The 15,858-nt window shown below is 31.0% G+C and overlaps 1 protein-coding gene across 1 annotated transcript; it reads left to right on the forward strand.

Moving 5' to 3' along the window:
- The first annotated feature begins 217 nt into the window (after positions 1 to 217).
- LOC110038622 (heat stress transcription factor A-1-like) lies at positions 218 to 14,507 on the forward strand. The gene is made up of 2 exons (XM_020743510.1): positions 218 to 757; positions 12,907 to 14,507. The coding sequence occupies exons 1-2, from the start codon at positions 476 to 478 to the stop codon at positions 14,134 to 14,136; spliced, it is 1,512 nt and encodes a 503-aa protein (XP_020599169.1). The 5' UTR covers positions 218 to 475; the 3' UTR covers positions 14,137 to 14,507.
- The last annotated feature ends 1,351 nt before the right edge of the window (positions 14,508 to 15,858 follow it).

Raw genomic sequence — 15,858 nt, forward strand, 5'->3', positions numbered from 1 at the left:
CAACGAGAACTTTACCAAATAGCCAAATAGTCGCGGTAAATGACCGCGTCACAGGCACCCCACCCTCCCAAACGAACCCTAAGTTGCTCAAGTGATTGTATTGTTTGGCCAACATGGCCCATATCATGGCCCATATCCATGCTCGATCTATCCTTATTCCTTGCTCAGTTGGCTCAATCTTGACTACTAATTTTGTTAAGCTGCTTATTAACTTATATTGAAAGGCTACTGCAATTTTGTGAAATCCTTTGTTGCCATTTCAAAATCATTTCCACTTACCCAGTTGCAGTGCTCTAACCTCCGCCGCTTCTCATTTCGTTGTTCTTCCTTCACTGTCGCCGCGATCTTCTTCATCGTTTATTTCTTCTTCTTTTGTTAGAACCTTCCTCATGATCGATTTCACAATTTCTCCCCTACGCCCTCCGTCAAAATTGGTCACCCTCTCGAAACCCTAATTCCCGGTCTCTTCATTTCGATGAACGAAGATATGGATGTAGCAGCCGTCGGAGTTAGTGTTGAAGGGGGGATCATGACGTCGCCGGCGGTTAGCGCGACTTTGACTGCAAGCGCCCCGCCGCCTTTTCTCAGCAAGACCTATGACATGGTGGATGACCCGGCGACTGATGCAATCGTCTCATGGGGGCCTGGGAACAATAGTTTTGTGGTATGGAACGTGCCGGAGTTTTCGAGAGATCTTCTTCCCAAGCACTTCAAGCACAACAACTTCTCGAGCTTTGTCCGCCAGCTGAACACCTACGTATGCTCTCTTTCTTTCCAAACCAGTAAATTTCTTTAATTGCAATATCCGCTGTTCTTTGTTGTGCTTTGTTTGACCCTTCGATTCAAATGTAAATGATGCAAATGTTGCATCACATTCTGTATATATTTGCTTTTTCGGGAAGCTAAGTTTTGCCTTCAATTGATTTACTTTCATCGAAATTAGTAGGGTTTGTTTTTTTTTTTTGTTTGATTTAGAGTTTGTGATCATCAGTAGGATAATATTATATTGAGCAGTTTCTCTATATTTTTTCAGTGTTCAGGTTTATTTGGTTGTTTCTTAGAGCAGTACATTAACTATAGATGGAGGATTTCTCCAACGAATGTTGTACAACATAAATACTATTCTCCTTTAACATGGTATTAGAGTGGGGTTCATCTAATACTTGGCCAAAACCCCGGTGTTTGATTGATCACACCTTCCCTCTATTGCTACAACGTGCAAAACACACATTCCTCTTTCTAGCCTTCCTCATGAAAATTTATTGGTTGTTCTGCAACTTGCCCATGCGCTGCAATCTCGTTGTGCTTGAGTCCAATTACTTGTCTGGTGGACTTGTACATAAGTGTGGGTGATGTAGACTGCATATTGCTTCCATTGCCACTATCAATTGTTCCATTTCCTACATCAACCATACTTCTTCTTCTCTGACATGAGCTAACTTTTGGATTGTTTGACTCTCGTTGTCATAGTCTGATGGCCTCTAAACCTCATCTCATTGACTTGAAACACCTCTCCACCATCTATATCAACATCAAATTAAATTCTACAGATTATCTCCTATGGTCTGGAGCCTTTCACTTCCTTGACACTTTGCACAATATTCTCCACCACATTTATGCTTCCCTAGACTGAAATGATATTGGCAAGTTTTCAAATTGACAACGATTGAACTATGTTGTTCTTATCTGGTTTCTCAATGGTTTGTACTCTCCATTGCCGCTACTATTAAGAAAAGTTTGGTTATTTTTCCGCTACCTAATATTTTTCCACAATCACTTTGCCCATGCCTGCCCCTTTTGGAGCTTCCTCCTCCGATTTTGTTTCTATCTCCTAGGATGCTATGATTAACAAACATCTTTTTCAATATATTGTGAATTGCTTTCTCTAGTTTCATTGTAACTATCTTTACTTGTATACTATGGGTTTAGATTCAGGCGTTCTTTCTATAGGTTTGGCTGCCCCATTTTCGAGCTCGGTAAACATCATCTCACGTTTTTACCTTCTTTTACCAATTGCCATCATCATATTATTTTTGAATTTTTCCACTTGGGCATTTGGGATCGTAGTTTTGATCCAACTCATTTGCTAATTTATTATTTATTTATTTTTGGGATGATTCTTCTATTGTTAATTTGGCCTTGTTACTTAAATTTGGTCCAGTTTTCTCAATAAATTTCAGAATTTTTATTAGGAAATACAAGTCAAATTTGTAAACTTTAATTGAGGCTTTAGGTACCAATATGATGCAATTCAACAAACTGAAATTTTTTGTCCCTTTACATCCGAAAATAATAATGTTGTTGAATGCAAAAAAAAGCATTTACTTGATATTGCTAGAATATTAATATTTCATGTGATTGTTCCTAACAAGTTTTGGGGGATGCAATCTTGATTGTCTGTTTTATCATCAATCATATACCCAGCTCTTTTCACTAATGTTTCACTCTTTTCCACTTTATATAGTAGCCAAACTATATTTACTTCTTATGCTTTGCATGACAAGCTTTCTAATCATGGCATTCAATGTATATTTGTTTGATATTTTTACACTCATAATGATATTGATCTTATGATATGCCTACTTAATGCTTATCTGCTTTGGTTAATATAACTTTCATTTGACCACCCGTTTCTTCTCTTTATCTCATTATTTATACCTTCCCAACATGTTCTTTTTCCTCTAGAATCCCATATTCTTACATTAATCCTCTAAAAGCTTACGGTGATTTTTAACACCATTCAGAACCACTCCTTTATCCATATTCTCTGATTTGGTCGAGCATACTCTTGCTGATGTGCTTTATGATTTACATTTGCTGATTACCTTGTTAGGTAAAAAATAATATATTTCTCATCCCATATATTTCTATATGTCATTTGATCATTTATATATTTCCTTCTATGCAATTGTTTTATCTATATTTTTTGTATTTGTTTACAATTAATATTAAGAAATGCTGCCAAACTCTTTATGCAAACCTATTTTGTTTGTTAAAATGGCCGCTTCATTTAGATGCCATACATAGATGGAATTTGGTTGTTCGATTATAGATGGTTAACTTGAGTACTTAGCTTTGGGTTTTTGCTGTCAAATTTCATCTTGATGGCTTGATCAACTAGCACAAAGATTGTTTAGTTACAGTAGGATTTACACATTCTTGTGAGATAGATTATGTTGGCACTTTCTTGCTTGCTGTTAGTCTTAACTTCATTTTCTCTTTCTGGCCATAAATCAAGGATGATATATGCCAAAAATGAATGGAAGCAATGCATTCTTTAATGATGATCTTAATGAGGTAATCTATATGGTTTGGAACTATCCTTGCTAAGATTCATTGAGAGAAATATTCCTTGATAGTTCTATTAAACCGTAGGGATAACAAAATGTTTTGTAACCATCCTACTTAAGATTCGTTGATAGAAAAACTAATATGTTTGAGTGCTGCTTGCCTTGTCTATTTTTTATTATGTTAATCATCAAATAACTGTGATCTCTCACTCCTATAATAAACAAAATGAACTCTTTTTGGCCTTTTGTCTTTCTTTTATTACACTCCTCACAACTTTAGCAATCTGCCAAATCATTATTTACTTTTCTTTGAGAGAACATTGTTATTGATATCATCCTCATCATTAGCCTTATCCCAACAAATTAGGGTCGGCTTTGACCCTCATTTTTCACTGATCAGCAATAATCCTAATTTTTCATTTGTTTCTGTTGAGCTTTGTTTGAGGTGTTAACATTATTGTTCATAAATTTTTTTGAACAACTCCTAGCCATGTGATCCTAGGTCAATCATTTTTCCATCTTAATCTTCTAATACTAATTTTATGAGCCTATCTAACAAACTTTTTTTTGATCTTTCGTTGTTTATGTTGTAATATATTTTCGCTCACCTTAATTTAATTGATGGCTCTCAAACCTTCTTTCTAATGTATTCAACTGTTAATTTATATTTTCTAGTTTTTTACGCATTCGTTTTAGCATTCTTATTTTTGGAATACAATTTAGCTATAAATGCTATTTGAACAACCCAAAATTTGCATCCATTTGATGTCATTGGCTTAATTAAACCAACTTATCTTTTACTCTATCATACCATCTTATCACATAAAATTCCCAAGACAGTTGCGTTTTGACCATCCAATAACTCTAGAAGTTATGTCCTTATTTTTATTCTTAATATTTTTTATATAAGAGATCCAAAATTTTTTAAATCTATCACACATAGTTATCATCTTATATTTTAATAGTATTGAATGATAATGGTTAACAATATCTCAACTAAAATTATCTATCATATAATTACTATTTGTTCTACTCTTTGTATTGCTTTTATCTAATTAATATTTCTTTTATTATTATAATTTTCACTTATTTTATTGGATGTCTCCTCAAATAAAATTATTTTCTTTATAAAATTTCTACAACAAGGCATCTTGCTTTAAATATGCTTTAGGAGCATTATTTTAATAATCGCTATAAAAAGACATGGACTAAAACTTTTTTCCTTGATGTAAATCCATGTTAATTTGAGGCTCTTGGGTAACTACACAATTAGTTTTAATACTAGTCATCTAAAAATTTTCGACACACCTTTTTATCTTAAAACATAATAATTATATTCCTATGATACTTGCCTTGATTTTATGCCTTCTCAAGTTCAATAACAAATGAAGGTTTTGTATTTTTTTTATACTTCGCGATTAGTTTTCTTGACATAAAATCCAATGTATGTAAATCTTTGTAGCATGAAATTAAATTTATTTATTTGAATTGATGAAAAAGTTTTAAGCCGATGTTCTATTACTCTTTTCAATAGCTTTATTGTACGACTCATAAATTTGTTTCCTTTGTAGTTGTTACACTTTTGAAAATCATATTTTTTTCTTAAATATTGATTCCGAGATGTTTCTTCTTCAATCACTTGACATCTTTAAATCATCAAAATTCTTTAATTAATTTTTTTTTTGACCAAGTTATTACAAATATCTCATCTCGATCAAAAGTTCGACCTTTATGCTTTTTTTTTGAGCTAAATTCACTCCACATTTTCGATCAATTTATAACTTCATTATATTGTTTGTTACACTCTTCAAAATTTTTTTTCTTGAAAGCTCATATTTAGCAATTTCTCAAAGTAATATTTATCTTTTATTGTTATTTTCATCTGAGAGTCATCTTAGATGGTCTGGTCACATTAAACGTCAACCATCTAATGATCCGATTAGAAGAGTAGATGTTTTAGATTCGACTTAAGAGTAGAAGAAGAGTAGATGTTTTAGATTCGACTTATGTTAAGAAAGGCAGTGGTAGACCTAGCTTGACTTGGGCATATTGTGTAAAAGTTGATCTTAATTTATTAGAATTAAATGAAAGTATGACACTAAATAAGATGCGAGGGAGAAAAAGGATTTATGTAGCCAACCGCACTTAGTGGGATAAAAGTTTTGTTGTTGTTGTTGTTGTTATCTTTATCTTTGATCATCTGTTTAATTTTTACTTTTCGTGTGTGTAACACGATCAAAATTCATAAATCTCAAATCTCTTATCATAGCCATTATATACATTTTCTTTGCTCCTTCCTCAATAAAAGGTCCATTAAGTTATCATTTCACTATCTTAGGGTCTTATTTCTTTTTTGATTATTTTTGTATCCTATCAAGTTATCATAACTATTAACTTTTTTGTGGTTTGATTTTTTTTCATGAAATCAATTCACAATTTGGCAAGAAGGAAATTGTAGATGTGCATGTATTTATTTGTAATTTGATGACTTTATTTATATAAAAAAAAAAAAACTTAGTAGTCTTGTTGTTTTTAAAGAATAGATTCGTTATTGCAAGATCATCATAGACTAATAAGAAAAATTTTATTGATTCATTGGAAGATAGGAGTAAGGTTGTAATCTAGTCGAGCCGAGTTGAACCGAGTATGTTTTGGATTTGACTTGGCTAAGTCATATTATAAGTTGTTCATGTTAGACTCGAGCTCAAGTTAAGCTTTCACATGTATATTCATATTTTGCTCATTTAATTTTTTTAAGAATTGTACTTAGCTTGTTAATAATAAATAAAAAAGTAATTTAATGAGATAATAAACAGGCTAAACATCTGATTGTGCATGACTTTTCAAACAAAGTTATTGATAAAATATTTTATAAATTTAAACAAACAAGCAATTGAATAAATTTCAAATTAATATATATCTTATTTACAGTACTTAAATTATATTATAAATCATTTCTATGTAAGTTCTCTTTTAATAAAAAAATATAATAATTACCAACAACTAATTATTGAAATAAAGAAATAGTAACATTAAATTAAAGTAATATTAATATTCATTAATTGCAAAGAAATTATTAAAAAAATGAAAATGCTAAAACAAATTTATGAACATTTATCTAGATATGAAGAATTTTGTGTGAAATAAGCGAGGAGAAATTACGATAGTGGAAAAGACGAGTTAAGGCTACTCAATACTGAGTGAACCGTGGTCCATGGCATGACAAAACTTTGAAACATATATGATAGTATATAGTTAATGTGAATTATATAATTGATAAATATTAAATAAACATTATATATTTATTGAATGAAAAATTAATTAATATTAAAATGTGTGGAGTGATCATGGTATAGGATGATGTATTAATTAATAAATTTATTAATTAATAAATAAATATTATTAAGAACATATATAATTAATATTTAATTTTAAATTATTTTTGATATTAAATCAAAGGATTTCACCATCAAATATATAATTAAATAATTTCTAAGTTAAATTTTGTACAAATATTATATTATATATGATATTAGCTATCATTGAGCCTAAAACTCAGCATTTAACTAGTTATTTCTTCAAGATAAATAAATAAGCTAGACCATGTTTAATTTTGGTTCATTTAACATATAAATCTTGAAAAGAATATTCAAATTTGATTATTTAATTACTTCAACAATTTTGATCGAGTGTTAGTTGAGCCAGGTTCAAGTTGTTCATTAAGTGCATTAGTTTATTTACAACACTATACAACAACAGACACAACAAGTTTTTATCCCACTGTCGGCTACATGAACCCTTTTTCTCCGTTGTGGTCTATTGAGTGTCATATTTTGACTTAATTTTAATAAATTAAGAGCATTGTTTATATAAGTTGTCTAAGTCTTTTTAGGTCTACCTTATAAGTCAAATCTAAAACATTTACTTTCCTAATAAGGTCATCATATGGTTGGCGTTTAATTTGACATAAGATGACTCTCTAATCTTGTCAGCCACTGGAGATACTCCAACCCTTTCACGCATATATTTGTTTCACATTGTCTCTTAGTGTAAAACCACTTAGTAGGTTTGTAGAAAGATCTAAATGAAGAAATAATAAATAATTTTTTTTATAATTATGCTAGTAATCTTTTTTGTAACTGAGTACGCTATTCACAATAGAGATAAAAAAACTCCTAATATGATTAATTAAAAGTTCTACTTTACAAGTAGTATTTAATTAAATAATTTTTTTTGATATGACATTCTAATTATAACAATAGACTAGTGGAAGATGTATAGTGCAACAAGTCCAATCTTATAAAAATTGCTCTTATTATATTTGGATTTACTTGCGGTGCTGCTTGTTAGGGGAGACTTAGAATGTCTTCGAACATGATAATAATTTTTAAATTTTAAATACACTAAATAATTTTTATTTTTTATGTATTCATTTTATTTAATTTTTTTACATATTCATACAAATAAGAGAATTCATCTGAATAAAAAGGTTTAAATGATTTAGTTTTTATAAAATTCAATAAAGCTTTAAAGAGAAGATTCAATTTAAGAGATTATTGATCCATTTAGTTTGGATTCAATTGATAGAAGTGAGTGGTTGAGTGAAGAAATGAAGGATGATGATGAAAAACATCTGTTGATGAAGATCTTACTTAGAGGAATGAAGGATGATTAGATAAATACAGGATGATGGTGAACAAAAATTTGGTGATGAAAATTTTTCTTGGAGATCAATTGAAGATGATTCTGGAGAAGTTGATTGAAGATGGTTAGTAAGACTCAATCAGGTAAAAAAATGGGGATCATCTATAATGATGATGACCTTGACATGTATCCGTTTTTTCTATGCCTATAAGAGAAGATAAAATATGTTTTTAAGAAGAGTAAAAAATATTTAAGGATGAAAGAATTCTATTTGAAGGAGAAAAAAATTATGTGAATGAAAGAGATGATGAAGACTGTTGATTTATTTGAGTTTCTTTTATGAAAATTATGACTATTAGTTTGTTTATGCTTTAAAATTTAGATGTTGAGTTATAAGAACTTTTTTTTTTATTCTTTTTTTTTTACAATGTTTTAGTTTTTAATTATTTTTTTAAACTGTTAGAAATTATTTGATATTTTAATTTGCAAGTTTGCCCACACAGTTTGTATTCAAGTTAGTTATTGTATTGCATTTATTTCTATTTTATATAAACATTTTTCATCATTTTTATATTTTATAGTTACTCATGAATACATTTATACATTACATCAATAATTTTAAACAATCGATTAGTACTTCGATTGTAAAGATCATAAATGCATTTTGCACTTTTAAGCAAAAATAAAAACTTGCTCATAGCATTTCTTTTTGCGCTGATAACACTATCAATTATAATAGTAAATTTGGTTAATTGAAACGAATATCACATAGTCAAGTATTTAAACCTTATTTCTATTAATTATAATGAAAATATATTAAATAATGTAATCATACAAATAAAATAATCAATATAATATACTTGTATGTGCATGTTGAATATGATAAAATTTACCCTCACATAGTATTAGCTAAGGATGTTAAAGTACTCATGTATGTAAACAAAAAAAATATTGATATTAATTATTGTATTTTGTACAACTTAGACGGTGCTATTGTGTTGGATGTAAATAATATAAATAAAGATAAATTATTTTATTATATCATTCAATATTCTAAACTTTACTGAGTGGTCAAAATTGAATAATGAAATATTAATTATTCTAACACTGATTCAATATATTTGACAATCATGAAGTTTGTTTCTCATTTGTTTTGTTATTTTATGATTTAGAATATCAATATTCATTAATTTTTGATAGATTGTTGTGATTTAATTTATTTTTTTTTCATATTAAAATTTTGGTGTAAAAATTAATTATATAGAGGAGAAAATGTATCTAAAAGATGGTAAACCTAAAGAAAGGTAAATTTATTACTGTTTTAATTTAATAGTTACTTTTCTAATTATTTTGGATGATTATTTATTAGTGATAAAATATAAAACTAAATTTGTATTTTGACTTTTGGACTGCTTATTCCTACATTAAAATTTCCATGTTCCTGGCCGAGGCCACACATGACCATGAAAGTAAAAGTTTAGTTTTATTATTTATCTCTAACAATTAGTCATACAAAATAGTTGAAAGAACCATTTAGAAAATAAAAATAAATTAATTTATGTTTTTTCCTCTATTACTTATTTTTACTTTAAAATCTTAAACTGGCAATAATAGTTTAAATTACAGTGAGATATGAACATTAGTGAATGCTTATATTTTTAAATCATAGAGATGTAAAGATAAGAAATAATATGCATGTTTGTTAAACATTTTGAATTAATGTTATAATAACTAATATTTTATTATTCAATTTTTATAATTCAATAAAGTTTAGTAGAATTCAATAATGATGATAATATAGATGGGGATGTTATTAGTAGAATTCAAGTTGGTTGGTTGAAGTAGAGGAATGCTTCTGGCCTATTGTGTGATAGAAAAGTACCGCTTAGAGTGAAAGGAAAATTTTATAAGATGGTGGTTAGACCTGCATTTTTTTATGACAAAGAATGTTGGCCTTTAAAAGAGAAGTATAAAACCAAGTTAAGTGTTGTCGAGATGATAATGCTTAGTTGAATGAGTGGCTATACACGTAGAGACAAAATGCAAAATGAATATATCCGTGATAGGGATTGATATAGTTCTTGTGGTAGACAAAATTATAGAGATTTGTCTCAAGATGGTTTGGTCACATTAAACTTTGACCATCTGATGATCTGATTAAGAGAGTAGATGTTTTAGATTTGACTTATGTTAAGAAAGGCAGAGGTAGACCTATAAAGGCTTGGGTGTATCATATAAAAAATGATCTTAATTTATTTGAATTAAATGAAAATATGACACTCAATAGGACGCAATAGAGAAAAAGGATTCATATAGATGACCCCACTTAGTGGTATAAAGGCTTGTTGTTGTTGTTGTTGTATTCTTATTAATTGGATAGCATCATTTTCAACCTTAATGTTTAATTATTTTTTTCTTTAATATAACCTCTTATAGTTTTCCAAATTTATGTAACTTATTATTTTGATTTTCTTTGTTCAAACAAGTAATATTTCTCTTATTCAAGTTTATCATTATATTTTGAATCACCAAATATTAAAAATTTTCCGGTTTTGTCCTTCTTATATAACCTTATTTAATATATTCTTATACTGAAATTCGATTTTTATTATAATGTGCCATCAATTTAATATTTAAATTTTTCTTATTTACTTTTATTGATTGGATAGCATCATTTTCAGCCTCAATGTTTATTTTTTTTTTAACATATATTATAGTTTTCCAAATTTAGTTATTCGCTATTAATTTGATTTTCTTTGCTCAAACAAAGTTACATTTCTCTTATTCAAGGTTATCATTATATTTTGAATACAGGATATTCTTAATAAGTTATTAGATTTTATTAAAATTATATAATCTTGTTTTACTTTTATTTTTTCACTTAAGTATTTATTTAGAGCCTAATTGTTATTTATCATTTAGTTAGACATTCATAATTGGATTCTTAATTTTTTTTACAATAATCTTAAAATTTTCTTTTATTGTTTTGTTCTTCTTATATAAACTTATTCAATATTTTGCTCTACTGAAATTCGATATTTTTTATAATGTGCCATCAATTTAATCTGTAAATTTTCCTTAATTATTCTTATTGATTGGATAGCATGATTTTCAACCTAAACGTTTTAATATTTTTCTTTAATTGAACACCTTATAGTTTTCCAAATTTATTTATTTCTTATTATTTTGATTTTCTTTGTTTAAACTAACATTTTTCTCAATCAAGTTTATCATAATGTTTTGTATCAGCAAATTTATAATATTCTTAATAAATTGCTATATTTTATATTTAGTGTTGTAAAAATCATATATGAATTTATAAGTTTATCTTTTAACCAATATAAAACATCATTTAATTTTTAAATCATTATTTATTAAAATATTATTATTATTATCTTCAAAAGGATTCATGTCATGTTGTTGTTGTTATTATTATTATTATCTTCAAAAATATCTAACATCCATGAATAAAATGTTGGGTTAACTTTTTTTTTTTTAATATTTAAGAAAACTAAATTTAAATAAATGCTACCCTTAAATCATTAAAACAATAACCATTTAAATCTTGCCTAAAATTTCTGTTTGACACTTGAGGATGTCAATATTCTTTTTCCTCCCGAAAATCGAATATTATTCCGTGCTCATTCACACAAAAAGGTACACACTTTGCAGTTTGATCTGGCACACTAAGCCTCCTACTTCGACCCTCCCATACACGAGAAATCTCTCGCTCGTCTCTGGCGCACATGAGTTCGCCGTAAGGTTCCTCCTCACACTTACCATCCATGATAAGTAGCAAGCGGTTCGCAATAGTCATTCATACACAATGCTGCTCTCAATTTCATACACTCACATCACTTGAGCTCGAGATCCTTGCATATACCATCCTTGCTACGATTGGTACAAGATTCTTTCTTATGCAATGCTTGCGTCTTCGACTTTTTTCAAAATTGTTGATATAGGTTCTTGCCCTATTTCATGTTGATTGTCCCTCTCTTTCCCTCATCCCCACTTATAGCAGTGAATCCTTTGCTTGCTTCAGCTACTGAATCACTTCCTCACATTTGTCTCCTCGCTTTTTTGTCGCTTCGTACTACCATTCAGACTCTTGCTCTTCGTTTTCGACTGTTGGCCGGCCCCACTTCTTGTTTTTGAATAACACGTAACATGACATTTGTCTTATTCAAATTTATCATTATGTTTTGAATCAACAAATATATAATATTCTTAACAGTGTAATAGATTTGATATTACAAGGGATTTGAATCACAAACAAAAACTATTCTATGCTTTGTAAAACTAAAGTTTTGTATGTTAGTCCTTTCTTAGATTTTGCATTTGATGGAGCTGTCTCTCCACTTTATATTATACTGCATTCATCTACTGAAACTCACAGCTCATGCTGCGTTCCATGTGCGTGCACTAATGTGTTATATTCAACAAATACTGGTGAGGAGGTGGTATACGTGATGCTATCCTGGTAAGGCCAACATGATAGCCTTGGGCGCGGGAACTATTGGTCATCCTGTTCTAATGTGTTGTTGAATCTTTCTTTTGTGCTTTGTTTATATTTTTATCAACATGATAGCCTTGGGTGTTATACGAGATGCTATTGTGGTAAGGCCAACATGTAGCCTTGGGTGCGGGAACTAATGGTCATCCTGTTCAAATGCATCATTGAATCTTTTGTTTGTGCCTTATTTATAGTCGCCTTAAATATTTAGGTACATGCATAAAATTAATGAAGTTGGATTAAAGAAAAGTATTTATTAGCTAGCTGTAACTCGTGATTTCTTAGATATCTTGACCACAGTTATAAAAAGCATGCTCTGAAACATGTTTTTTGTTTTTTGTTTTGTTTTGTTTTTTTAGCAATGTATCAGTCTCACTTGTCCTCTTTATTTGCTTAATTTTAAAGTTTAGATCTTTCATAAGTATTTTTTATTGAGACATTTTTCAATCTCCTGATCAGGGTTTCCGGAAAGTTGATCCAGACAAATGGGAATTTGCAAATGAGGGTTTTTTGAAAGGCCAAAAGCATTTGCTGAAGAGCATCAACCGGAGAAAACCCTCCAATGCTCATACCCAGCAGCAGCAGCAGCCGAATGCACCCAGTGGTGCTGTAGGAGCTTGTGTTGAGGTGGGCAAGTTTGGGCTAGAGGAAGAGATTGAAAGGCTTAAGAGGGACAAGAATGTTCTCATGCAGGAACTTGTCAGACTTAGACAGCAGCAACAGGGAACAGATCTTCAGTTACAAACTTTAACTCAAAGACTTCAGGGAATGGAACAGCGCCAGCAACAGATGATGTCATTCTTGGCCAAAGCCATGCAAAGTCCTGGTTTCTTAGCACAACTAGTACAGCAGCATGACAGCAGCCGTCGTGTTGTTGGAGTTGTTGGCAAAAAACGAAGGCTCCCTAAGCAAGAAAACAATTTGGATGGTGAGATCAGTGCCTCCCAAGACGGTCAAATAATCAAGTATCAGCCCCTGATGACTGAAGCAGTAAAATCATTGCTAATGCAGATTCTTAAGTGTGAATCATCTTCAATGCTGGAAACCCGGGCCAACTCTGATGGTTTTCTTATTGAGAATTTCTCTTCGCATGATGGCTTGAGAGCTTCTGAAAACCGGAATTCATGTTTTACTCTCAAAGAGTTCCCTGCACCATGCTTACCATCAAGCTCTTGCTTTCCAGCAATTCACCCATCTTCCGCAGGAATTTCTGACATGCCGGCACCATCCAAATTCCCTGGCATTGATTTGCTTTCTGTTGTACCAGAAACTATGTCTTCTAGCTCAACAAGCATGAGTGCTCATGAATCCACAAAGATTCCAGGAATAATGCCTAATGATGGCAGCCTTGATATTGCAGTTGATAGCCTTGTGCCATTGGTACCAGATATGTTTCTTGGTCAATTAGTTGATGATTCGATTCCAATTGAAACGGAGAACTTCTCCATCAATTCAGGGATTGGCATTCCCACTGAAGATGACTCGAAGCTTCCTTGCATCAATGATTCGTTCTGGGAGCAGTTCCTTGTGGACAGTTCACTGTCAAGTGATGTTGCTCAGGAAGTTGACTCGAGCATCCAGGAAACAAGCGACATGCATCCAGAAATGGAAACTGTTTGGGACAGTACTCAGCACATGCAACATCTAACCGAGCGGATGGGGCTTCTGTCACCTGAGGCTAAGACATGATTCATGTGCTGCTGACTTTTCGTAGTGTCCGGCAATCTGTGGATTTTCTTGAAATTCGCTGGCGAGTTTTATTTCCGGATGCCATATATAGTCGAGCAAAAGGTGCAGCGGTAGTTTTGCTGTGTTCCAATATATTGCGAAGTTGATCTTGTGTTCCTGTTCACCTAGCTTCAACAGGAGCATTTTTTTTTCTTTTTTCTTTTTCTTTTTTGGCGTGAAATGATTGACATGTGATTATATATATGAAGCCTTTTTTTTTTTCTTTTGTTTTTGCCAAGTCGAAGAATGAATTTCTGGCTAGCGTATGGAAAAAATTTACCGCACGTAGAGCTTCGTAGCGTACGGGCTCCAAGAAAATTAAGACACCCAGACAAAGAGTGTATTATAGTGAGCTTCAATAGCAAGCAGTGTTCTGTGCTCAGTAACAACGGCGCAAGTATATTGTTAGCTTGCTTGGAATGGATCTCTATTTTAGCCGTTAATGAACCATTTGATTTGTGGAATTGGCGAAAATTTTCAGTCTGGGGACTCCGAACGTAGTGTCACGTCTGAAGTCCAATAATTTTATCCCATGTGTAATGGTAGGTCCCACACTAAGTATTTAAAAAAAAAGAAAAACATTTAATGTCTGACCTGATCGTTCGACTAATACATTTTCTGGAGTATCATGCCTCTTGAAATATGGTTGTCGAGAATTTTTTTGGCTTCTGTGAGGCCGATTTAAAGAGCTCCCATTGTCAATTTGCTAGGGTTTCGTTACTATTCTAGGATTGGAAGCCTAGAGTTGAAAGAGTAAGAAAATGGAGTTGGGAGTACCCCAAGAATATGCAGCTAGAAGAAGAGAACAAAATGGACTTAGATGATCCAAATAATATGCAGTTAGAAGAGCTCATAAGGTCGGAGTTGAAGGAGGCTAACAAAGCTAATCAGGAACAATCAAAAAAGAAATTAAAAAAAGAAAGGAAGAAGAAAGATGCGAAGAGGTCGAATATCAAGATGAATGAAGCGGAGTTGTCATGGTATATGTGATTGTTTTATTCCGGTTATCTTTTGGAATCCAGTCTTGTTTGGCGAGTAGTTTAGGTTTATAGTTGGGTTATTGTTTGCTTATTTTTAGGTTTTTCAAGTGTTATTCATGGTTTATGCTTCGGGGTACATGTTTGGGTTATTCTTGGTTTATGTTTGGGGGTTCATTGCAAGGTTATTCTTTGGTTATATTTAAGTTATTTATGGGTTATTTATGAGTTATTCTTGGGTTACTTATTAGTTATGAGTTAATGTAACATCGATTTTTTATTCTGTTTACGAGATAATCTGGATTATTCTAGGGTTATTTTTGGGTCATTATTGGGTTATTATTTGGTTATCTTAAGTTAATGTCGCATTAGGGCATGGTTTTGTGGGAGTTATTATCGGGATAATATTTGGTTAGTCAGGGTTTATTAAGAAGTTTATTATTAGGTTATTCTTGAATTATTGTGGGGTTATTTTGTTATTTGTTTTGGTTTAAAGGTTTCGTGGAAGTTATTCTCCGGCTAGTGTTGGGTTAATTGAATGGTTGCGATAGTGTATATTTTTTAGGTTATTCTTAGGTTATTGTAGGCTTATTCTGGCGTTTTTACTGGGTTATTATAAGCTCAATATGATTTATTTGTGCATTACTTTTGGTTTGGTCTGAGATTTAATCTAGGGTTATTTCAGGGATATTTAACAATTATTGGG

The sequence above is a fragment of the Phalaenopsis equestris genome, unplaced genomic scaffold, assembly GCF_001263595.1.
Source record: "Phalaenopsis equestris unplaced genomic scaffold, ASM126359v1 Scaffold233313, whole genome shotgun sequence".
In the NCBI taxonomy this organism is placed as follows: Eukaryota; Viridiplantae; Streptophyta; class Magnoliopsida; order Asparagales; family Orchidaceae; genus Phalaenopsis; species Phalaenopsis equestris.

Excerpts from the sequence above, each read along its gene's own strand:
- LOC110038622 (XM_020743510.1), top strand. The coding sequence starts at position 476 with ATGAACGAAGATATGGATGTAGCAGCCGTCGGAGTTAGTGTTGAAGGG. Across the intron at positions 758-12,906 it reads TCCGCCAGCTGAACACCTAC|GGTTTCCGGAAAGTTGATCC; the intron begins GTATGCTCTCTT and ends TCTCCTGATCAG.